General features: G+C 40.7%; 1 protein-coding gene across 1 annotated transcript; it reads right to left on the bottom strand.

The window, feature by feature from the left end:
- Window positions 1–25,555, bottom strand: sim2 (SIM bHLH transcription factor 2). The gene is made up of 11 exons (XM_078266434.1): window positions 25,381–25,555; window positions 18,112–18,194; window positions 11,494–11,583; window positions 10,797–10,905; window positions 8,750–8,835; window positions 5,853–6,052; window positions 5,026–5,132; window positions 3,868–4,015; window positions 3,622–3,775; window positions 2,694–3,021; window positions 1–770 (listed from the first exon to the last, which is right to left on the bottom strand). Exons 1-11 carry the CDS (start codon window positions 25,553–25,555, stop codon window positions 1–3), a joined length of 2,250 nt encoding a protein of 749 aa, XP_078122560.1.
- Window positions 25,556–26,449: the final 894 nt, after the last annotated feature.

Raw genomic sequence — 26,449 nt, 5'->3', positions numbered from 1 at the left:
TCACCTCTCATTTGTGATAATAACGGATGTGCCGATGTAATGTGGGATCTCTCTGTGGCTGTCAGGCGACGAGCCCGAGCTGGGACTCTGGCTCTGGCTGTTATAGCCGTAAGAGGCTGTCTCTTTACCGTGGCAACTGTGGCCGTCTGTTATATGGCTCAGTGTGGTAAAAGCGGGGGCTTTAATTGAACCGTGTTTGCCCAAGACCTTATGGAAGTTCAAAGACATATATGGAGCTTGGGCTGGAAGTCCCACCCCGACCCCCATACCTATCAACATCTTCCGGTCGTCCCCAGCAGCTCTGGGCTGCAGCAGCTCCGCGGATGCTCCGTGCTGCTGGTGCTGGGGGCCGTCGGCAGGGTGTGGATATCCTGTAGCTGGGTGGCTGTACGGAGCCTCCATCATGCACCGCCTCCTCCTCTGCTCTAGCGCCATCTGCACAGGGAGAGGCTGGCCCACACTGTGCAGCGGGCCACCCTGCTCAGCTTTACCCAGTACCAGGCCGCTGAGCAAAGGGCAGGCAAGGGCCCGGTCACCTCCGGGCCCCTCTCCACCTCTTGTGTGATGTTGGACCTCCGGGTTTAAAGGCTTACTGTCCTTGTTGGCGTGAGGGCGGGGGTGTGGACAAAGCTCAGACACCTCGCTGTGGACGAGCATGTAATGTTCGTAGGGTTCTTCCTTCAGCCTGCTGGTAGCATGTGGGTCGGTGCTGCTGGGACAATCATGGTAGAGCTCATCAGGGTACCTACGGTCAGCTGCCAACACTGGGCCTGGTGGGGGGGGGGGGGGGGGGGACAGTATGCATTAGAGGCTGAAATCTCACCATAACATCTGCTGCAAGAGAGAAGGCAGCACCAGAGCAGGCAGTGTGTTAATGAAGCTGGTCTAAAGACTTCTGAAGAGATACATTTTTTCAGTGGTGGAAGAAGTATTCAGATCCTTTACATAAGTAAAAGTACTAATACCCTGTTACAAGTAGAAGTCCTGTATTGAAAATGTTACTTAAGTAAAAGTATGTAAGTATCATCAGGAAAATGTTGATGACAGGACACAGAACAGAAGTTGAGTGAAGGTTAATAAAGTTCAATTGTCATACAGTATTATAATGAAAAGAGCAATCCCCTCAGGGGCACCAGTGGAAAGTCTCACCAAGGGCACCAAAATGATCAGAAATGGACCTGATGTGATTAATCATGTCCAATCAATCAATCAATCAATCAATCAATCAGGTCCCATCAGGTTTTATGGGGGGCAGGGGGGAAGACATATTTCATAACAATATTAGGCTTAGACTTGATGACTTTCCCCATGATCTTCTTTCCTGAATTTTTATAAAGCCTTTGATACCATAGGCATAACTTTATTTTTTCTTAGCATAACGTCTTTTGTGAAACCTTTAGGAAGATATATGCAAACTGTAATAGTTATATTAGGTCAAAAAGAGGCACATCTGCAAGAATTAATTTAGGCTGAGAAATTAGTGCTGCCCTGAATCGCTATTTTTTACATTACATTACATGTCATTTAGCTGACGCTTTTATCCAAAGCGACTTCCGAATGCTACATACAGTATGTCAGAGGTCACAAGCCTCTGGAGCAACTAGGAGTTAAGTGCCTTGCTTAGGGACACATTGGTTGATGTATCGCAGGTCTCCCACACCAAAGCATATCCACTGCGCCATCACCACCCAACCATTTTTATTTCTTCTAAGTGCACAACTTATGTTAAAAATAGTGAAATAGAAGGGACTTCTATTTCTGATTGAGGAATTCATATTACTTGCTGATGACTACCTTATTTTTTTTTAAAAGCAAGTCAAATAAGTATTGCAATAGGTACTATTGATGATCTGAATCAGCTGTAAGCACAATTGTCAAAACGCATGAAAAGCAGCTAACTTAAAGGTTCTGAACACCCACACAGGTGTTTCCAGTTAATGTGGCTGATTGAACCTCTTCCCAGGACTGTGTGGGTGTGTATAGACTGATTGTTGACATCTTCCTGAGTCAGCTGTTAAGCTCTGTTGCACCAGTTAGGGCGGAACAAATGGCAGCTTTATCATTCTTATTGGTAGAGCTCTGGCCCGCCTTCAACCTGAGCAGAGGCTTTAACAAAATGTTGTGATCAGCGGTATCAAAAAGTATGAGATAGAACTTTATTAATCCCGAGGGACACTGAGGTGCAACAATTGCAGTACAAAGTAGGAAATAGTGTACTTGTAAAAAGTGCACATAAACAATAAAGATTAGAAATAAGGTGCAAAAACCAAATGTCCACAATGCCAGAAATGTAAACAGGCTAACCATCCAGTGTGTCACAAATAAACTGATTTACAGTAAGGTATCAAAAGCCTTGGAGACATCTACAAAGATGGCCTTTTATGAAGTAAGCTGACAATGTTATCCACTGCATTTCTACTGTGAGCACGTCTAACTTTCTGACTGCTGTGGCTGAAGGACATTATTTTCCTTCAGCAAGGCACGTACTTTAGTTGAGTGTTGACCAGTGATTCTAGAATTTTAGGACAGAGGCCAATAGTTGTTTAGGTATCACCACCTTTGTGGATTGGAAACAGAAGAGCTGTTTTCCATAATGAGGGCAACATGTAGGTAAAAATAAACACATCTACAGATTGTACAATTATCTCTTAATGAGGTTTAATTGTGGTTCCTTTGTTCGATAAAGAGTGTACCTGTGTATTTGTTGGGTGCTGGGGGGCTGCTGATGTTCCAGCCAACGGACCCTCTGCTGTGCAGGGAGCCGATGATCTGCTGAGCCAGCTGAGAGGACGGGCCTGAGCACGGCAGCTGGCTCTGAGCATCCAGATGTCGGTGATTGTAGGGGTAGTGCAGGGTCAGGTTGTAAGTGGGGCCGCAGCCGGACACCTGGCCTGCTTCAGGGCTCAAGCTAGAGCTCCTCTCCCTGCATGGGGTCAGTGGGTACGGGGATCTCTCCTTCCACAGCCCCCTCTGTGGGGAGCAGCTTGAGCGGTCTGGCTGGAAGACGCTAGCAGCCTGCTGCTATCCATGAACAAACACAAAACAGCATAGAGAAGGTTACTGAAAACAAAATTACTGCTGCAAACACAGGAATAAAAGTGTGTATGCAGCAGCACTTCAAGATCTGAATTGCATGCTCAAGATTATATTATTTTCTTTAAAGCTATAGCGCGTAGTTTCTGTCCCCGCCGATGAGGAATTCTAAGCAATGACAACAAAACTGTTTGCGCGTCCACATGATACAATGCACACCCCACACCCCTCCTCCACACAGTTGCTAGTAACCAAGGAGGACACGGAGGATTAAAAAAACATGATGGACTCTGATGGAAGAGGTAATTATATCCACTCAAGCTTCTGCGCACGAAAGTCGCCGGATGAGACCATTTTTGTAAACACAGCCATACTGAGAAACACAGAGAGAGTTGTGTGGAGCTGATCGTTTTAATTAGCTTTGTATCAACTCATTTGGCAATGGCTTGAATGTAACATACGTTCATTAATGTATAAAAAAAAATGTACGCACTAAAGCTTTAACATGGGGACACAAACCATTTTCCATCATAACTGTGTGAAAACATTCACCTTTTGTTCACTCAGTAAGCCAATTGGAAGTCCCACCTCAGGATAGGGAGCTGCTCTGGGTTTGGGCTTCATCTTGACTGCTTTGGTTCTGAGATGTTTGCGGTGGTCCTGAGTGGAAGGGAGACCGAGACCAGGCTTAGTGGCTCGACTTTGGTCTTCGGATAACTGCATCTCCTTGCATTCGATGTCACTGTGTGCAAACAGGCAGGCCCTGTGTAGTTTTGTACTGGTTTAACTGGAGGTTGTACATGGATTATTAGAGGGGGGAGGGCGCCTACTCACGTGAGGACGTAGTTCACACTGACAATACAGTGAGGTCTGGAGGAACGGCTGTTGTGGACGATGGTGGCGTAGCTCTGCACCCACACCCAGCCGCCATGCTTTGATAACATGCGGTAGTACTTAGTGGTGACCTGCCCCTTCACCAGTACTACAGGGAACACAAAGATCCGGATCAAAGAGAAAAATGGACAAATCTGACATCAGCCCCTTAGAATCACACAGGAAGGGCCTCTTTTTTAATAACCAGCAGTATGCATCGGCCATTCAAAGAAGCAAAAGAAACACTTCTCAACGGACTTTAAACCTGCAATAGCTAAAGGATTTTGCCACTTGGGGGTGGCAGAAACAAGCTGTGAACAAATTATTGACATATTATTATTTTAGTTTTATATGGTGAACTTGATAGCAAACAGATGCTTACCACACATCCAGTAGTTACGGACAGTTATTAAGAAATAAACAATAAATACAGAAACAGAAACAAATATAATATACAAAATAGCTGTTTACGTAGTTTAAGCCCTGTGTGCAATACTAGTCTCCTTCTCCTTTTCAGATCCAGCCACATCCTCCTGCTCTGCAGTAACCCCGTTTCCCACCATTCCAATCACCTGACCACCCCCACCCACCTTCTCACCGGTTTCGTCTTGCAGTATAATTGCCACCCCATTCCCACTTTGTCTTTACCAGATTGTTCAGTTTGCATCCACCCTATAGCGTTCAAGCCTTTTTCTGCCTGCCTGATTCTGCCTACCTGATCTTATCAGTATTTTAGTTTCTTTATCAGTATTTAAGTTTCTTTCTATTTGAATTGGATTATGCATTGGAGGGTGCCCAGATTAAGCCCCTGTGATGTTTTTTTTTGCACATCTTTTATTGATTTTGTGTATATTAATCTGTAGTATTGGTATATGTGTAAACCGATAAACTAAACTAAACTAAACACGGATAGTTCTGACTGCCTTCCTGGTTTTGACCCTTGCCTGTGTTTTTGATTCAGGTAAATGTGAACTTTTAGCTTAACCTGTCTGCCTGTGAGTCATGTTCTGGGGTTCAAGCTTGCTGTGTTTTTTTCTGAGGCCATTACGTTGTTGATTTGTCACTTAACTTCCACTTACCATCCCACTCAAGAGTGACTAAGGATTTTCGGGGACTCACATAAATGGTGAGCATAGCGCAGATGGAAAATGTCACAGCCATGGACGTGGTGGTAGAGAGTCTTCTCTATCAGGTCCTGAGGCTCAAAGCCTGTCAGCTCTGCCACCCTGGCTCCAGCACACAGGAGAGAAGGCACAGGCTAACAGTCAGGGCTGGATTTGGACATCGGTTCAAGCTCAAGTCCATCATAATGTTTAGTTAACAATCCAGCAATCTACATATTTAAACCTCTCAGGTCTAAGGGCATTTTCACACATCTTTTTAAATGTACCTTTTTAAGGTATTTGCATATAATTGGTCCCATGTGTTTCATATCAAAATGTTCAGAACAAACTCAGCTTTCCTTATAGTGACAGACCCATTTTTCCTAGAGCAATGTGTAAAGAGACAATGTGGCGCTTAAGCTGAAACATTGATGTTGGCTTTTTGAAAGTCCTCAAATCTCTTTTGAAAACAAACCTTAACTTATGATGTGTTGTACAAATTGTTTCGGTGCTTGAAATAAGTTCACCAAAGCCCTATGGTTATATATGATTAAAATAGTAAATAAATGTCTGAAATGAAATTTTGTAATATTGCTTTTTTTCGTTTGTCCAGTGCGTCTTTCGTCCTCAGAGGGTTACCAGCTAACTATTTCATTTTGTGTACATAATTCACAATCCTTTAACATGGTATCTTATGCATGTGTTGTAGAAAGGGTTGTTCTGTAATTACAAATGATTATTTGTGATGTTTTTTATGATTTCACATTCCATACAGGGATCATCAAGATATCATGGCTTTTTCTATTTTTCTATCAACCTGCTCAGTCAAGCTTTTTCTCCTACCTTGTGTCCAGGAAAATGAGTTTTAAGTCCAGGCTGGCGCGGAACATGAACATGTTGCTGTGGAGTTTGATCTCTGTGATACCACTGGGGGGCAGGGAGTGACCGACTGCCACCAGGCCCACAGTCTGATAACTGGATTCATACAGCGCCATGTCCATCATGTACTGACGCACTTTCAGGTAGCCGCTGCAGTGGATCACCTGGGAAACCACAGCATGACACCAATGTCATTCATTACAAGTTTACACTTTCAAAAGGAATTCAGAGTGACGGGAAAAGTTGAAAAGGATTTTACCAAACACAAGATCTTGGTACTTTGGAAACCAAACTACACTTTATTCGAGAGCAGACTGTGATTTGAACTAAGGTTGCTCAGTGTTCCCTATACTTTGCAACTACCATTATGCAACTACTGCTACCAGTTGTGCCTGGGCTGTCCACCTACTGCCATATTATCCATCCATGATCACAATCTCCAAACAAATAATCTAGCCTACTGCTCCCAATAAGTGACAAAATAACGCCAACATTTTCCTATTTACATGTTGTGTACCTCATACAAAATGGGAACTATATTCTCAGAAGGCGAAGCACTGCTACTTCTGCTACTTGGGCGGAGTGATTTGCTCGCAGCACCTGAGAAGCCCCGTGGTGAGGAGAAGAGAGTACACCTGGAGTTCGCTGAGAGTTGGAGTAATATCACTCCGCCCAAGTAGCAGAAGTAGCAGTGCTTCGCCTTTCTGAGAATATAGTTCCCAGTATGTATCCGGTTAGAAGATGGCTGTGTCTCATGTGACCTTGTCATTTGTACACGCTGTGACTATACAAATCACAACATGTAAATAGGAAAATGTTGCCGTTATTTTGTCACTTATTGGGAGCAGTAGGCTAGATGGAGCCGGTTACCTCCAGGATCTGTGCTAAGCTAAGCTAGTGGTGGGGGCGTCAGACAGAGTTACGACACGCACGGAGATGAGAAGGGTATGTATGGACTTATCTAACTCTGGGGGATACGGTGAATAAGACAAAGTCCCAATAAGTTGGCGTGTTCCTTTAACAACCTTAACCCATGTTATACGCAAGTAACAAATCCTGTTAGAGGCCCCCACATATGTCAAAAACAAACAAACATACTGGCAGTTACCTGGATGTAACTCCAGTTCTATGTGTGCATGTGTAGCCCCCTTACTGCTTACCCAGTTGAGTCTAGCAGCTACACCTTTAGAGTACATGCTACACTGTTAGGAAAGTCAGTAGAAATCTGGCTAATATACTGTGTTAATATGAAGGAATTTTCTGTAATGATCTTTCACAGGTGTTTTTCCATATTTTGATTTTTTTTGGATTAACAGAAATGTCCGTTTAAAGGTACAGAGGATACTGTAAATCTGCAGAATTTTCCATTTGGGGATTAAGAGAAATGTCTGTATACTTAACGGAAAAGGTACTGGTAATTTTTTTCTTACAGTGTACCACCCAGTTAGTGGTGAATGCATTGATCTGTCTCAGAGTGCAGGCAAAGCCACAGTAAGAAAAACATAGTCAAGCTTGTTACCAGAGGTAACCTGTATTTTCTGTATTTTGCAGTAAAATAGGGCTGTTTTGTAACTTAATATTTATATTAATTGCGTTTTGGAAAGTGTTAGCAAACATATATATATACAATAACAATATATAATATACGACAGAAGGACATTTGTCTGATTTGCATTGGGAGACAGTTGTTCCTTTTGACATTTTGTGTTGGAACCAGAAGAGACTCAACAGTACAGAGACTGAATCGCTTTCGACAATACAAATTCTAAGATAAAAGGCAGGGTTGGGAACTTTTTCCAATGTACACTTTTTTATGTATTGTCTGAAATAGTCAACAGCAATAAATATCTTCTGGGCTCTGAAAAAGGAGCCAAATAAATCCATCATCTGTAGCTGCTGTAATCCTGTAAAAACGTCCACCAATCAGTGCTTCGCGGTCCGCTTAGAAAGAACCAATGAAATGCGTCCTTGCCCCGCTGTGCGTACTCTACTCTCCCGTGTACGAGCCTTAGCTCAATGCGTGTCGTCGACGCACTGCCAAAAGAAATCATGTTTGTTTTAAAAATTAGTATGATAATATTAGGTGCTTGCTAACTGGTGAATGACACATAAAGTGAAATGGCGGTCCTTTCTCCCCTCTGCTCTGAAGCAGCGACGCAGCGGTGCTCGTGCACGACTGTGTGTGGGCGTAGCCCCAAGGGCAGGAAGAGGGGTTAGACTGAGCACAGAGGGCAGGGGGAGGGGTTAGACGGAGCATAGAGGGCAGGGGGAGGGGTTAGACGGAGCATAGAGGGCAGGGGGAGGGGTTAGACGGAGCCCCGAGGAGATGCTACTTTCAAATCTTGCTAGCTTTCAATATTACCAACAATGTCTTTAATTGCAGCCAGTACTTTGTTAATTATACTACCCATATCAATGTAAATTAGATTTAACAGCTTTACAAAACACAAGCCTCTACTAAGCAGTGAGCCAGGTATTTTCACATTCTTCATGCATCCACTTCTCCACTGGCTTGTCATAAATACTTGGTTTCAAACAAGCAAACATTATTATTCCTTCAGGAGTGCTCTCCCAGTCTTTGTAGTCTATGGTTGCTCTTTTACCTGTTGCACAGTGCATCACACGTGAGCTTGAAATGATTATGAGAGGCTCTATTCGTTGATTGGACAAATATCATACAGCAGCTCTAGTTTTATTATACTCCTAATATTCCAGTGTCCAAAATGTGTAGCCAGCAAAATGACCAATTACTTGTTTATGTATCACTTTATGAAATGAAATCACTTCCAGACCCCTAAGTTACTATAATGAAGTCATCATGTGTGTGTTGGAGTAAATGACAATCCAGTGGCTCCACCTACCTTATATCCCCCACATGTAAGTCCTGCATTTCGTTTTGCAAGAACACACTTCATCCTCAGGAAGAAGGAGCGCTCTATTTCATACTCTGTCACACAAACACACATTACAGAGGCATTACTCACATGTTACAGCATATTGTGTTTTTACAAGTCATAGCACAGTTTTCTGGTCACTATTTCTTACTCCTATTCAGTGGTGGAAGAAGTAGTCAGATCCTTTACTTAAGTAAAAGTACTAATACCACACTGTAAAAAGAATACTCTGCTACAAGTTAAAGCCCTGCATTGTAAATGTTACTTAAGTAAAAGTATGTAAGTATCATCAGGAAAATGTACTTAAAGTATTAAAAGTATAGTCAATGCAGAACTCTCCTCCCATTGTAGAAAGTGTAAAGGATCCAAACAGTTGTGTGTTTAATGGTCTAATCATTTCAGCTGGACTTGTAGTCCGTTATATTGTTGGCTAGTTTACTTTAGGATTGGTATCATCTCCAATACATCCTTAATGTTTTCATAAAGCTATAGACATGGAAACATCTCATGACCCTAACACATGTAGGCTACATTCACATTTACTCATTTGCCAGACACTTTTGTCCAAAGCAACCTACAAATGAGGTAAAATCCAGGCCGCAAGTACACATCTGAGGCTGTAAAAAAGTTGCTTCACTGTCTGTATTGCTCCTCCTAAGGTTGGACAATCAGCCAGAAACTTTTGGAACAATCTGACCGGGATCATTTCAAGGAATTTCAAGGAAACATACCCTACAGCCCACATTTAAAAAAAATAAAGGTCACTCCCTCTGTCTACAAATCCAGGAATATTGTTTTAAAAGTTTAATAATGGGGCATGCCAGCGATTCTCAAGACCTCCGAGATTGAAAAAAGAGTGGTCGAAATTGAAGCAGCACACTCCGAGACATCATTACATTATTATGTAAGACCCATCATCTAAAATTAATTGTCACTGTAAAATAAAGTTTCTCATAACGTATCAGTATCATTTGGCACCGTAATGCTTATGTAATATTGGTGGATAGAAGTGAGCAGTGGTAGCCGACCAACAGAACCTGCATGTGCAGAACCTCACAGAACAAAAAGCTTCATTCAGACTTAACAATATCTCTCCAGGGAAGCTGTTGAGTTATGTTTTCATTAGCAATAGCTTTGGTGGCAAAACTGTGAAAATAACAGAGGCTGTAAGAAAAAAGAGTTCATATAACTCTATTATAATACTGATGGAATTAATGCTGTGGAAATGTACATTATACTGAAGTTATGAAGACAACAGGTACATGTACCCTTAGATGCCAGGTACACCTCGCTAAAACTACAGTAATGCAGTCTCATTCAACAGTCAATCAAAATGATTTAAATGTATTGCAATCCACAATAAATCCTCCCTTCATGAAGGTTAAAATGTTTAGTTTTTTTATATCAATGAGGGAAGCACATCTCTGTAAAACACAATACAGTTCACCAGAGACTGCAGTCTTCTAAACGACCATACAGATTGAATCAGCACCTCTCTAAAATATTTTGAACAAAAACTGACCATTAGAACCTTATGAACAGACCCAAACGGAATATGTATTCCCCCCCTCTCCACAATTTTCAGCAGTGATCCAGAATGAAAATCTGCAGAATTTAGCAGCCTGTTTTTCTACTTGTGGTGGAGCTGTGTTACAATTCTGAGTTTTATTTGATGTTATGTTTTTAAATCTGCGTAACATCTGCGTAAAATCTGCAGAAAATCTGCGTAAAATCTGCGTAAAATCTGCAGAAAATCTGCGTAAAATCTGTGGAAAATTCTGCGTCCACAGATTCTTTGTGGCCTTGGTTATGAAGGAGGATTTACTGCAGGACTGTTGTGTTATACTGCATTAGTCTTAGCTAGGTAGTTTAGTTTGCATTGACCAGGGAACATGGTTAAATTAGCAAAGGTCTGTCTCTAATATAAGCCTGTTTTAAATAATGGTTCTCTGTGCTGTTGAGATCCATTTGAGAGTTTCCAGTATGTGTGATATACCCTGACATGTGCACGTACCCGGAGAGAAGTGATGGTGTGGGGGCTGGCACAGACCCAACACTGCTGTCATCTCATCATGGTCTGATGGGTGGATGTACTCAAATATACTGTTTCCTGTTAGCTCCACCTGCAGCACACATATTTCACATACTCATGAATGTGCTGAGTTGTGTAGTGAACAGCTACATGACAACTAACCGACCAGAAGTTGAGACAAAACATAGACATGCGTAGTAGGTATCATCAGGAAAATGTACTTAAAGTATTAAAAGTAAAAGTACTCAATGCAGAAAAATCCTCCCATTTTAGAAAGTGTAAATGATCTAATCAATTGTGTGTTTAATGGTCTAATCATCTCAGCTGGACTTGTAGGCCGTTATATTGTTGGCTAGTTTCATTTATAATAAAACATCAGATTTATAAACTACATGTGTGCAAAAATTGTAATGTGTTTAACTAGTAACTAAAGCTGTAACAGGTGAATGTAGTGGAGTAAAAGTACAATATTTCTCTCTGAAATGTAGCAGAGTAGAAGTAGAAAGTGGCATGAAAAGAAAAGATTCAAGTAAAGTACAATTACCTCAACATTTGTACTTAAGTACAGTACTTGAGTAAATGTACTTAGTTACATTCCACCAGTGAATATGTTACATTCTATTATGAGACTGTATTCCTTATGGTACCACTGAGGTGTAGGAGGAGGCTCTTACTGTACCTGGGACAGGCCGAGGTGGACGGATGCTGTTTCAGAGATGTACATGATTTTACCATCAGAGGCAACAACAAACACGAAGCCATCCAGAGTCTGATGGAGCCGTAACACACACACACACACACACACACACACACACACACACACACACACACACACACACACACACACACGCACACGCACACATTAGAAATGTTGATGTTTTTCATGTTTTACAGTGTTATATGCCAATACATTGGCCCATATTATGTAAGAATAGATGGTGTCATTATTCTGAGAGTTTCCAGCCCGGCCTCATTTCTGTGGTAGCGACTTCATAATTTAGTAAGTAAAGACTGGAATTTGTCATTCACCCTGCAAGTAACTTTTTATTAACCCTTTTCATTTTTTTATTAGGAAAAACATCTGGGAATATATGTGTCTTCATAAATACATTTCTAAAAATTGATATAAATTAATACATAAAGATATATACACTGTAAATAATAATCAGCGGCTCATTTGCATTTTCTCCCACTGGAATGCATGCTCTGAGTGCTACCTGCAGCAAGAAGACCTTGTTCATTCTTAACTGCAGTGGACACTCTCTTCTTTATGTTATTGATGCATGCGGACATAACATCCAGGAGCATTCCAGTTAAATCTTCTGTTATATTTGAACAATTACAGATTTTTCAGGAAATATTGTGAAAATGATGAGCCAGACTTCTTAAACCATATTAAAAAATACAGGCAGTGAACATTTTACAGGTGTTCATCATTCTAGTACGTCTGATATATTATCCAAGGGACATTAAGGTGTGTGTAAGCGAACACAGAAGTAGCCAGAGCCAGATGATGGAAAAAAATTAACCCTTGTGTTGTCTTCCTGTCGACATTGTGTTTTTCTGGGTCGAAATTACAACATTTTGTTGTTCTTTTTCTACACTTTTCTCGACGTTTTTGTCGATTTTATTCCAATTCTTTTGTCACATTCTTTCCAATTTTTTGTCACTTTTTTGGCGTGTTTTTAATGTTTTTGTCAATTTATTAACACGTTTTTTGTCGTTTTTTTCTATGTATTTTAACACTTTTAGCGATGTTTTTGATGTTTTTTTTGTCACTTTTTTCAGCTTTAAAAAAAATAAATGTTTTTGTCGATTTTTTTCCTGCGTTTTTGTATCTTTTTCCAACATTTGGCACTTTTTTCAACATTCTTTTGTCATAGTTCTGATATAGAAAGCTTAGGACAACAGGAGGGTTAAATAAAAATGTGTGTGAAAATAGTTGATGTATAAGCACAATGATATGATGAGACAATGAGACAACATAAAAACAAATAAGGAATTTTACATATGTAATAATAATAATAATAATAATTGTATTAGCAGTGTTAGTGTAACAGTGGTTGGTGGTATCAGCATTAGTAAAATGTAAAATAGTTAGTAGCAGAATGAATATGCACTGTAAGGGGACACACTGCAGGTGAATGGGGAAAACATTTTAACTAACTGATATCACAATAAAACTTCCCCAGTTGATTACTCACAGCAAGACAATTCATTTTTGTATTATAAGTTTTCTGAAATGGTATGTTTAAATGTGCAAATGGGACATTATCCAATTAAATACAATACGCACCAATTGGCTTACATTTCCAGAACAGAAATCTGAACATTAGATAAAGCCTTCATTTTACAGAGGGGATTTGGGATATCTCTTTTTACACTCCATAAATCAGAAAATACTGTCAACAGCCATAAAAAAAAAATGTCCCCATGTTTTTAGGAATAAAATGTTATAGGCTAAAAATCAATTTAGGACTGATATATGAACCAAGCCCGATATATAGGAATGAAACTGGAAAGTTTGTATGTACAGTAAGTGCTACTGAAGTGGAGATTTCTGGCTCGGGAGTCTGAGAACAACTCCTTTTGAGAAAACGGCCTTTAAAGATATGGATTGTAAAATTCCCCACATTTTGCAAGGCGTTAGGGAAAAGATACAGTGACACTTCCCCAGCTGAATACTTACATTAAGACATATATATTTTTTATATTACAATGTTTCTGAAATGTAAATGAGTCATTAGAGGCCGAGGAGCAAACTCTGTGCCGCTGCTATGCTGGCGACCGGGGCTTAGTGCTGCTGCCACTTCATGTTTGTTTCACTTTGTCATTCTTATTTTTCGTGGAGAGTGAGCGTTTGTGTTGAGATGTTATATGTCATATTTTCAAACCTCTTTGCTCGTGCACATTGTTGGCTTGTTATATATTGTTATGTACTTAATGTCTGGTGTATGTGTGTGCATGCAGCTGTTGCCAGCGCTTCTCTTTGCCCCAAGACAAATTTCCTTTGGGACAATAAAGTTTATTTTATCTTATTATCTAATGCTAAATGTTGGTGAATTTAAAAGAAATCCACAGACGCAAATAAACAAAGTGTAGTAAAATAAACGCCTTTTATGTTTCTTTCCACCAGTTTGAAAGAAGACATGTTATGGAAGCAAAAATAGTCGTACATCTTAAAATTGAAATCTGATGTTTTTGCCTGCAGTGTCTCCCCAGGCTATGGTGGGGATAACAGTACCATGAGTAGCATTGGCAGTAATAGCAAAGTACTGGTAGCACTTTTAGTTGAAAGTGTAGTGGAGGTATTTTAGTAGCAGCGGTCTGTCATGCGATATAAAAGAGCCTGGCACACCTGTGGTTGCACTTAGGCCGGTGTGGGATCAGAAAGAAAACATTATCGTACATCATAGTGGCTGTTTTAGAGCCTGTGACAATCATGGCCATTTACATTCTACTGTCATCCCCTTTAAACACCGGGCTCCCCCCGTCATGATGCAATAACAGTTTGGGAATCCTGTTAAGAGAGTTTTCCTCAGAGGAAACAATTTACTGCTCTTGACTGAAGAGCTTCGAGATAAATACAGCAGCTCAAATACCCTGCCAAAAGCAGACAAGGTCTCTTTTAAAGATGATTTTAGGAAACCATTTGACCAATGTATTAAGAAAGGAGACATAGGGGAGCTCCTACACAGGGAAAATGCAGGACAGGATACCTAAATGGATACTTAAATTTAAAGGTCCAATGTGTAGGAATTTCTCCCATCTAGCGTTGAGATCAGATATCAATCAACTCTCTCGCACCACGCAGTTCAAAGTATGTATTACAGCTACGGTAGCCTTCACGCTTCAAATGGCCGCTCTCTTGCTCTTTTCAATCTCCTTTTTCTTTTTCTGGGCGAAGAAGACTCCTGTTCCTGAAATTTGGATTTTGAATACGTGTGGTCCTCCATGTTTCTTTCTTCAAACTTGCCGGGGCCGGGAAGCTACGATACCCATTAGCAGCATTAGCAGCACCTGTGAGTTTATCATGTGACAGTGAAAACACGAAAGGCGGAGCAGTATGTCCTGTATGTCCCTTACAGGCTAACGTATTTCAAGATGGAGCATGAATATGGAGGGTCTACCCCAGTTCATGCAAACGCAAATGTAAAATTTCAAGCCAATAGGAATACTTGGAATTGATGGTGGTGGTAAATATTCATGGAAAAGGACAAGTTTGTGAACAGGCAACATTTGATATTCATATGATAATGAACAACTAAACACGTTACACACTGGACCTTTAAATAAGTGGTGAACCCCAGTAGAGGAAAGGTAATAGGAGAGATGCAATTCTTGTTTGTTTTTGTATATGTGAGTATCATAGCTTTGCTGGAGGTGCCATTGTTCTGTGCATATGATAAGTCATATATTTTGCTTTATTTTTGTTTTTTTTGGCTCTTGTGGTGCTCCAGATGTTGGGAGAGAGATTTTGTAGTGGGCTGGTTTTAGCTTTCTGGACATGCTGAAGTTTTACTTGGAATCGCAATGATCCATAACCATCTACAGTTGAATACCACAGCACTGCCATAAATAAAATGAAAGCGTAGTGGAAAGTAGAGCAAGATGTTTTTGGGTGTGTTTTTACCAATTAAAATGAGTACAATATTATGGAACATAAGTGTCGACCTGCTCTGAGCAGGCAGCGGCCGGCCGCGCACTCGTTCTTGGCTCCTAGAATGCAGTATGTCGCTGGAAAGGCATCGTCACACCCTCTATCGCGCCTCTCCTTGCACAGGGGTGCACTGCGAGTCACCAATATACCAATCCAGCGCAAGTGTGAGGAAATAACCTCAGGCAGAGCGCCCCAGGACAAAGTTAGTCCGCGGAGCTGCGTTCCTCCCCATGCACCGACACCACATAGAGCCCACAGCAGATGGCCCGACCTGTGCGATAGGTCAAAATGTTGCAGTAGTCTATACCTAGCCTATATGTAAATATATGTGATATTATCTGACATATCGCTCTTCCACTGCAGACACTTGGAGATAAACGTAAAATAACGTGTGTCCGCTGCCGTTGGTTCTGCTTTTATTACCATGAAGTGTCTCGATGCACAGGGCGCAGCGCCCTGAATACATTTAATGGCCAATTTGTAGCAACATCAGCAGCACTTTAATCATGGTTGGTCCTACTGCTGCCTTATTAATTCTAATACAGTGGAAATGCAATGAAGAATCTTGTACTAAGCCTCAAAAGTCCAGGTTGTGGAAAGCCCCATGCTGCAGGTTGTTAAGTTCCTGCAGTGTAAAAGTGTTTCATAAAGTGATTCATGAGTAACGATCAAAGCCAGCACTTCCTGATAAAACGCATACAATAAAAACTAATTAAAGGACCCATATTATGCCCATTTTCAGGTTCATACTTGCATTTTAGGTTTCTACTAGAACATATTTACATGCTTTAATGTTCAGAAAAAACATTATTTTTTTCATACTGTCTGTCTGAATATCCCTGTATTCACCCTCTGTCTTAAACGCTCCGTTTTATCGCCTGTCTCTTTAAGCCCCCCTCCTGAAAAGCCCAGTCTGCTCTGATTGGTCAGTGTGTCTGGGTCTTCCAGCATCTGCGCTCTAGGCGTCTCTGCACCATCAGTGCAGTCAGGGAATGACGGTAACGGCACTGTAGCAGCACTTTCTACCTATATATTGTAGAGTTGTGACATCGCAACCATCTGGAAGTCCTGACGGCTTGTTTAAAGGCACAATTTCTGAATAAAGGCTGTGTGCATTTGTCTGTGGATTGAACGTTTTGATACTTTCACAGTATTTATCCAGCACCTCGACCTGCTTTATAATAAAAAAGACATAGAACTCTGACTTTTTACAATACGGGACCTTTAAAAAACATTGCATAATTAAAAAACTTAAAAGCACCATACTTGTGCTGTCCATATTATATTATTTACAGTATTTAATTGTTGTTTAAAATGGTATATTTATGGTGGAGTGATGAAGAAGCACAAAATCCCTCATGCGTTGTAAATTCCAACTGTAACTGCAGGGCTTAAAGGTCCCATGGCATGATAATTTCACTTTGCCCTGGGTATCCTGCTCTGCCTTTTGAGAAAATGAAAGCTCAGATGAGCCGATCTGGAATCTTCCCTTTATGATGTCATAAGGGGAAAGGTTACCTCCCCTTTCTCTGCTTTGCCCGCCCAGAGAATTTGGCCCGCCCATGAGAAAGAGAGAGACAACATGGCTTGAAAACAAGCGAAGCATGGCAGTTGGTCAAGGCCACACCCCCACCCTTCACCTTGCCCCCCCCCCTCTCTCCTCCTCAATAGCATTTAAAGCTACAGACACAGAAATGGCACATCCTAAGGAAAGCTCATTGTGGGACTGGCTCTAGTGGCTGTAATTCTGCACCAAGGCTGAATTTCGGGAAAGAGACTTCAGATAAAGTATTAGGGGACCACTAAGGTCTATATAAAAGAGACTTCAGATACAGTATTAGGGGACCACTAAGGTCTATATAAAAGAGACTTCAGATACAGTATTAGGGGACCACTAAGGCCTATATAAAAGAGACTTCAGATACAGTATTAGGGGACCACTAAGGCCTATATAAAAGAGACTTCAGATACAGTATTAGGGGACCACTAAGGCCTATATAAAAGAGACTTCAGATACAGTATTAGGGACCACTAAGGTCTATATAAAAGAGACTTCAGATACAGTATTAGGGGACCACTAAGGTCTATATAAAAGAGACTTCAGATACAGTATTAGGGGACCACTAAGGCCTATATAAAAGAGACTTCAGATACAGTATTAGGGGACCACTAAGGTCTATATAAAAGAGACTTCAGATACAGTATTAGGGGACCACTAAGGTCTATATAAAAGAGACTTCAGATACAGTATTAGGGGACCACTAAGGTCTATATAAAAGAGACTTCAGATACAGTATTAGGGGACCACTAAGGTCTATATAAAAGAGACTTCAGATACAGTATTAGGGGACCACTAAGGCCTATATAAAAGCATCCAAAAAGCAGCATGTCATAGGGCCTTTAATAATTTGGTGTAAGGCCAGATTTAGCCCATAGGCTTTATGCTGCTGTTTGCTGACCCGCACTCTAATGTAGTATAGCATAGCAACATTTGAAATAGCAAAGCATACACTAGCATACAGTGATATGATTTGGTATAGAGCAGCAGTTTGATGCAGAACATTCTCCCACAGAAAAGTGTACAGTAGAGTGTGGCAGAGCACTGCTAGGACATGGTTTGTTGTTTCCTGTACTGACCTGTAAAAGGTGGGAGCCCAGTTCTTTAGCCATGCTGTCCAGAGGACTGAACCTTGTTGACTGACCCCATCCATCACCCAGACCTACAGAGAGAGACAGACACTGTAAGACAGTCAGCATGCAAGAGACAAATACTCAGAGAGATACAGTAAAGGCTTTCACACCAAACGTGCATGTTTAAAATTGTGCATATCAAGGAAATGACTGAGGAGAGAGTGGCTGTGTGAGCACGCTTTCATTTTTTACGAGGTTCTGTGGCAAAATAATTCAACTAAATTGAACTTTGACCCCAAATATGCTGACTTCCACAACGCTAACCCAATAACAATGTTGAACTTCCAGAGTTAAGTAACTCCACTCTCTGATACTCACCGGACTTGAGGAAAAGAAATATTAAAAACATATCAGAATATATCAGAGAAGATGTGACTCCAGGTCAGACTTGCAAGTAGACTCTGCAAATAAATAAACATCAACCGGTCATCAAATCGGTTGATGTTTATTTATTTGCAGATATGTATATATATATATATATACGTTTAAAAAAAAAACATTAATGGGGATTTGTCCAGTTTTGAAAATACAAGACAAGCAAATCAGATCTTATTTCTATAAGATATTTTATTCTGGCTGTACACAGAGTAGTCTGCTTTAGCTTTTGGGCGTTAGTGAGATGGTGGTGCCGTCTTTTTCCATTTGAGGAGAATCAGTCATCAAGCAAGCAGTGTAGAGAGGGCCACAACTGCAGCTTGGTTAGCTGTGTTCTTTAACTCGGGGAACACCCAATATATGTGCCGTCAGAGCACATTATATTTTAGTTTAATTCAACTTTATTCAGCTACTGGTCTGTGTCATAAACAGCACTTGTCTAGTATGTGTACATGCACACACAGCGGTTCCTGTTAGAAGTCTTCAGGGATGTGAGATGGAACATAAGAAACCTGCTTATTCATATCCCCTAGATTTGTTTGTCTGTAAATTGTCTTTGACTCCTCCACAAGGGACAGTCTGTCATTTCTGTACTGATTTGCAGGTATTATCAGTAACTATTGGATATCCTGACCACATTTTATGATCCAATATTGTTTATTTTAATGCTATTTACAGTGCACGGCTTAGAGTATGAACTTAGCCTCCGAAAGGCCTGCATTAAAATGAATAAAGCAATGTGTATATGACAGCTAAATAACAAAATAAAACTTTAGACGCTTTATGGTTTCCTGTTATATTTTGTATAGCGTTCTATGATGTCCACAGAGGATATCGGATCGGTTGAAGGTCTGGGCGGGATGTAGACAAATGTTCTCCAATAAGAGCATGAATAAAATACTGACGTTTTCCATCAACAGCAGCATTTTAGAAGTATGTCTCATTTGCAAAATGTCATTGTATTGGACGATCATCTTAGGATGTAGCTCATTACAAATATTCATCGTTTTTTCTTCTCTTCGACTGATGACTACATGACTTGAGTTAAGGGTGCAGCTGTGCACATACATGCTCAGTATCCCGGTTGTGATCATATGTGTGTTGATCAAATGCAGGATGTTTGAATAGAACATTAGTATAACACATTACTGTAAGTATATCTGATTCTTACGCGGCTTTTTTTTTCTTGTGAGGGAACTTCGTTTGTGGTCAGGCACATTCAAACCCAACATACAACAATACATAGTACAAATGTTGAGGCATTCCCCACTCCCAGAGGATGAATCCTATTGACTTTGGTGATCCCCTGACTGTCCATTTTAGCGCCAACATGAGGTTCATTTATGTTTTTTAGTGCAGCAATGTAACATGCTAAAATAAGATGTTGGACATGGTAAACAATATACCAGGTTAGCATTAGCATGTTAGCACTGAAATTGTGAGCATGTTAGCACGCTGACACCACACTGCTGTGTCTATAGACTGCAGCCTCACAGAGCTGCTAATGGCTGTCTTGTTCAAGGATAAATTAATTTCCATTCACCTACATTGTATTGTGTTAGGGCAAGGTATCTCTAAACCGGGACAAATGAAGCCCAAACTATCTGCATGCAGAAATACCAATAAAGGGAAGTGACAATTTAATATATTTTTGGGGAATTTGGTTAAATTGACTTCCTTATTAACCACTACATTGGTCTGGCTATAGGCAACAACAAAAAACTCAAACATGCATACAACTAACAAACTAACCCTTTTTGCCTCATTCAAGACTGCTCAAGCTGCCTGCTGCTGGTGGAAAAGATCAGACGGATTGGAGAGGATCAGCTAGTTCATCATGACAATTTAGAATTATACAAATTATGCCATTTACAGTTCAGACAGCTGGTACACTGTTAAATGTACATTGCATTCATCTGACAATAGGGCATAGCATTGATATTGGACCGTTCTGCAACATTTAGGATTATGTTCAATGGTGTTGTGCATGGCAGCTGTGGTACAGTTAAAGTTAGGGAAAGCACATGCGCTACATGCCCATCCACGACCCCGTCCTCCAGTTACTTTCCAATTCTCTACATGTAGCACACACTGCTTCTTGCATCAGCACTGAGTGTCGCCACTGGTTTGTGATGCGATTTGTGCACATCATCCGATATATACATAATTCCCAGGCTGTGGCCCATTTCCAGATTAGCGATCAATCTGTAAGGTCAGGAGTGTTTTCACACAGTATTTCAACAACTGCTCCAACATTTTCACGTTTCCCAGAAATCGCACGAGAGTGGGCACACATGGCCCAGAGAGCTACAGGACTAGGGCACTTATTTTTGGATACAAAACATTTCATTTGGAGACCAACTGATTCTGAAATGTATTATTTATAATTATTTAAAGCACTATATTTATTATAATTTATTTCATTTATTCCAATTAATAATTTAAATGTTAATATGTAATTGATCTGCTTTGTATCCGTATCCACATCCTTGCGCAGACTCCATAACTACCTAATTGTGTATGTCCATGACATGACAGTACTTATTTTTACTTCTACACTTGAAGAAAAGAATAAGTGTGTGTTGCTTTGGGAGACAGAACTGAGACATGCTTTGTGAAACATGCCAACACACTGAGTGGCATCTCCGTTTCTTGGGATACGTTTCCGTGTACCAACCCCTACTTTGTGCTTAAGGCGGAGGTAAAAATAATATTTGCATCAAGGTAGTCTGTGTGGGAACAGCTCGAAACAAGACAAACATTGGAGGAAACAGAGAGTTCTGTCATCACCTGATCAGGAAGGAGTGAAATGTTAGTGCTTGACACTGTTAATCTAAACTCTTTTTTCCATAATCCATGCTGGCATTCAGAGACCCCGCTGTCTGCTGTGAATCAAATGCCCAGCTGTCATCGAGCTAGGAGGGTCAACAATGTGACTTATCATGGCCCAGCCAGCTCTCAGTGCTTATTTTTTAGAATGCAACTGTCGACAATTTTTTTTAGGATCTGTAAAAGGTGTTACGCTTCACTTCTCGCTGACATAAACATTAGGTTTTCATCAGTTTGAAGTCTATCCACAGTGTCACAGAGTCCAATCAGCTGTTGCTGGCTGCATGTGTCTCTCTCACACATTTCCCCATAAACAAACGACAAAATACACACTGATAACAGTCAAAGTGCTCCAAACTAAATGTATGGTTGAGTATATTGTTCAACTGATAACATAGCATATAATGGAATATTATCACATTATTCTAAAGGGGGAACTTCTTTAAAAGCTAAATAAACACATATCTGCATACATCTAGAACACAAAATGCCCCACATTACTGTAGGACTGAGTTTAAAAAGGCAGAATCAATGTTTTTTTGGAAGCCTACATGCGCAAAAAGCATTTCATTTCTACTGAAGCATTTCCTGCAAACTTGTGCTGAAAGCAGAAAGAAACAGGGTTCCTGCTAAGTACAATCAATTCTGCTTTTCACATCAATTGTAATTTCATACCAGAGCTGCTGGAATATTGGCACTGAGGGGCGATGGGAAATACTAAATTCAAAATGTTGAATTTCTAGGGTTGCAAAGAAAAAGGACCAGAAATCATCAAAGCTCAACATGCATCCATTTTCTATATTTTAAAACTTGTTGGAGGAATGGACATGGCATCAATTAAAATGTTAGGGTATAGAAGTAAAAGTATTAGCAGTGAAATGTACACAAGTAGTTCTTAACATATTCTGAAACTCTGCCACTTTAATAATGTTAATGTGTGCCGGTTTTGTGAAGGTTGTGGCAGGTTCGGGTTAGGCTGATGAATGATTTGAACTGCAGCGATAGCCTACACACATTTTTTAAAAACGCAAAACATATTTGATATCTAAAATCTTTGACTGCAAAAGTAACTGATAACTGCAGCAGTTAAATACTGAACTAAAGCAGTGCCTCTAAATTACAAGAGGCACCATGTTTGAGTAAATGATTTACTTTTCATCTCTGAGAACCAGCCTTCATTAAAATGGCTATGATGTCTATGCAGAATTATGACACGTATTTCAATGTGTAGGCTACTTGTGTTTGTCTTTGTCTGTTACTTGTGAACTCTTTTGAATCGTGAAAAAAATGATAAGCTCTTCCTAACAATCACTGGCTTTGAAAACAAGTGTTGAACTAAACACAAATTAGTCACAAATGTAGCCTAAATCTACATAATCTTATTTGAATAATAGATTATTCCACTAACTTCAATATCGCTTGACCCCTAGCTAAAATTACTCAAACAAATGTTATGACTTTGCTGGATTCCTGATGTTGTCCTTCTCATAATAACTCCAACTAACACATTTACCAAAATAACAAAGGCTAACACCAACATAAAATAAACTGAATAAGAAATTATAGCCTATGCAAAAAGCCATCTTTACTGTTGGCCATTCATCTTAAAATAGTATAGCCGTTCAGTCCATATTTCTAATCTTAATACATTTAAATGTAGTGTGTGTGTGTGTGTGTGTGTGTGTGTGTGTGTGTGTGTGTGTGTGTGTGTGTGTGTGTGTGAAACCATGTGTATTAAATAGCAAAGACTCAGGAGCCGAAGTAAGGCTACAGATCATTACAATCAGGCTTCTGTGCGTCGGGCGGATGCATGGACTGCGTATCCAAAATAATAAAAGCTACGTTTTTGTGTTATCACGTATTTTCAAACAACGAAATAATAATGCCTTCAGATGCACGATACTGCTGTGTCCCGGCCGTTAATTTGCCATAGGCCAACCTGAGGGAAACGCTCTGGATTAACTAATAAAACAGCAGGTCGGTCAGCAAACAGACGCAAGACGTCTCGACGCTTTATCCACTTGGACTATATCGGCTGTTTGCAGCCGGAGATCAACGGCAAAAAGTGACTTTTGTCTGTCTGAAATTCGTGTCTGTATTTACAGTGACACAAAAACATATTAACATATAGGTCTGGAGCGCCTGGTTGGCTCACCTGGTAGAGCGTGCGCCCCTTACAGAGGCACAGTCCTCGCCGCAGCGGCCGCGGGTTCGGTTCCGCGTCGCATGTCGTTCCCCATCTCTCTCTCCCCTTTCGTGTCTAAGCTGTTCTATCAAATAAAGCCCCCCCCCCCAAAAAAAAATGATCTTTAAAAAAACAAAACATATAGGTCTGGTGCTTCTTCCGAGCATTAAACAGATGGTGAAGTCATAAAGGCTTCAAATGAAGTGCTGCCACGCGCCGATAACTCCAAGTTTGTCTTCCTGATCTTCTGACTTCCCCCATACCCCTCGGCTATATTATGGAGCTTTATTGGGATTACAGGGAGGGCTACACAATAATCCACCATCTCCGGTGGCTCTATGAGCGTTACATTCCCCAGGCTGATGGAGGGAGTAAACGGGCAGGCCTGCCGCCGCCGAGGCGTTAACGCGTCCCGGACAGAGAGGCCGTGATGGCGGCTACGCGGCCGGACTCTCACTCTAACGGGTGGCCCGGCCACAGAAGGCCGTGTGTTCCCTCTGACTTTATGAGTGATGACAGAGAGGAAAGGCTCTGTTTTCCTGCCCTCTAACCTGCCCCGGCGCAGCTGCATGCGGCCTAATGAAATAATTCACCTTGATGAATGAGTGAGGCGTTTAAAGTAGACATCAGCTTTTAATCAGAGTTGGAAAACAAGCTCAACACTTCGATGACACCCTAATTAACCCAACTGGTTTAACAGCCCAGAGATGGTGATTGAGTGAAGGAGCAAACTTTCACTTTTACTACTGCAAGGAGGACTGAATCATAGGCTACGTCACGGTGAAGTCAAAATAGCCTAAATAATAAAAAGAAAAAGAAAACGATTATTATTATTAGGCTATTAGTATTATTATTATTATTATTATTTGATCATTGTATCTTTCGGGCAAAAGTCTTAATGTGGTACAAAGACTCCTACATTTTGTAGTAACTCTCTGGGGAATTTTTTTTTTTTTTAAGTTTAAAGTTTATTTTAAACTTCATTTTAATTACCGTGTCAACATTGTTTTAAAGCGCTAAAAAGCTATGATAGGCTACTCATTACAAAGAGTTTAAGATGTAACTCGTGGCTTTATTAATAAATCATTTAGGCCTGTTTTTGAATATTGACAAGAACAACATCATGGTTGTGAAAATCCTGATTTAGGTTTTCTATGTAATAATGCAGTTACTTGGTAAATTGTTACACGGACGACTCACTTTTTAATTAATAAGCAATATAAGTAGCCTACATTATTCATTAACCAACTTATAAAAAGCAATTCGGCCTATAGGCCTACTAAGAAACACGTAGGCTACCAAAAAGAAGCGTGGATCTATTTTTCTTCTTCTTTACTTCAAACAATTTAAGAGAGACAACAGTGTGAAAACTCGTATTAGTTGGATGTTTATGACACTTATTTTTTTTTTTTTTACACATGGACACGCCACAAGGGAACAGCTAGGCTATATTTTCTATATTGAGAACTAACAGTATTTGTTATAGCCTATGTTTGGAATGTATTTCATACTATTTTTCACAATAATCTGATGAAGTAAAAAAGGCAATGGTCCGTGATTTTGTGACACTTTCTTACAGAGAATGGCTACCAATTTGCTTTGACTATATCGACCATTATAGAACATACGGAGTGTGTGTTTTTGACAGATGTTTCAGAGTGTATGGGTAGGCTATACATTTAAATATGTCACTATCTATAGCCTACATTTTTTTTCCTTGTGTGTTGTCCCTTTCGGCCCTTAGAATAATGTGACATTTAAATGAATTGGAGCCTATAGGCTAATAATGCCTGTCCCCTCTGCGGGCGCTCCCATGCAGTGCCTACCGTCGGGGAAGACTGCTCTCATCTTGAGGTAGCTGCTGGTCAGTCGGATGATGGAGGCCTTGTCCAGCTGCGAGGTGATGGCCGCCGGCAGAGGCAGCAGCTTGGCCAGCTCATAGAACTCCCCGTTCTCTTTCTCTCTCCGCGTCTTCGCCGCGTTCTTGCATTTTTCCTTCATCTCTGGAAATCTCACATAAATGACTCTTGCAATAAAGTTAGTCTCCGCTGAGCCTTTTCCCATAGACTCATGTAGGCCTATAGTTTACGTACAGGATGTGTTATATTACTGAGAGATTAATTCCTCTAGCATCCCCAATGTCAGGTTCCTATATATAAAAAAAAGTACTTTCAAAGACGAGCAGGATTTCCGATCTCAATCCAGAAGAACAGAGCAGACTGCATGTGCTTCGTTTATCCCGTCAGCCGCTCAACGCACTCCGAAAACCAGAGAATAGATGCACATGTCGGGCCAATCCGTCTTAAAGCTTTGTTCAATCCCCAGCTTCACCTGTTCGACAGTAACAGCGGACAAAGTTGCAGGAACCCCGGCGCTGAACGCCACGTCCACTTCACGGTGATTTCACGGTGCTGTCAGTTTTCCGCCCATCTATTCATCCATCTACATCCAGACATCCAGATTTCCCGCTCCGCTGCTCTCTGCACATAGTGCATGGCCTCATGCGCCGAAAAAAGGAAAACAAATAGAAGACTAACTGAAGTTATTAGATATGTTATATGTTGTAACCAAATGTAGAGGACAGGGCAGCAGAAGACTGCTAACTGAACTGGTCTGAAAAGCCCTCAAAACCTCTGATCTGCACTGGCTGTCTGTCTGTCTGTCTCTCTCTCTCTCTCTCTCTCTCTCTCTCTCTCTCTCTCTCTCTCTCTCTAGCTCTGTGTGAGTGTGTGTATGTGTGTGTGAGAGAGAGAACTAGGCCTACCTACCACAAACTGCTTGCCTACACTAATTACGCTATACTCTGTGCAATATGCACAGCTCAGAAAAATGTAAAGCAAGATAATGTTCAACACTTCTAACTTGCTAATGTGTTAATGTGATCCATAAGCCATA

The sequence above is a fragment of the Sander vitreus genome, chromosome 13, assembly GCF_031162955.1.
Source record: "Sander vitreus isolate 19-12246 chromosome 13, sanVit1, whole genome shotgun sequence".
NCBI lineage: Eukaryota > Metazoa > Chordata > Actinopteri > Perciformes > Percidae > Sander > Sander vitreus.
The sequence above is the reverse complement of the archived record's forward strand: the minus strand, read 5'-3'. Positions and strand labels throughout refer to the sequence as shown.

Excerpts from the sequence above, each read along its gene's own strand:
- sim2 (XM_078266434.1), bottom strand. The coding sequence starts at position 25,555 with ATGAAGGAAAAATGCAAGAACGCGGCGAAGACGCGGAGAGAGAAAGAG. Across the intron at positions 11,584-18,111 it reads TGGGCTCCCACCTTTTACAG|ACTCTGGATGGCTTCGTGTT; the intron begins GTCAGTACAGGA and ends CGGCTCCATCAG. Across the intron at positions 6,053-8,749 it reads TTACATGTGGGGGATATAAG|GTGATCCACTGCAGCGGCTA; the intron begins GTAGGTGGAGCC and ends GTGGTTTCCCAG.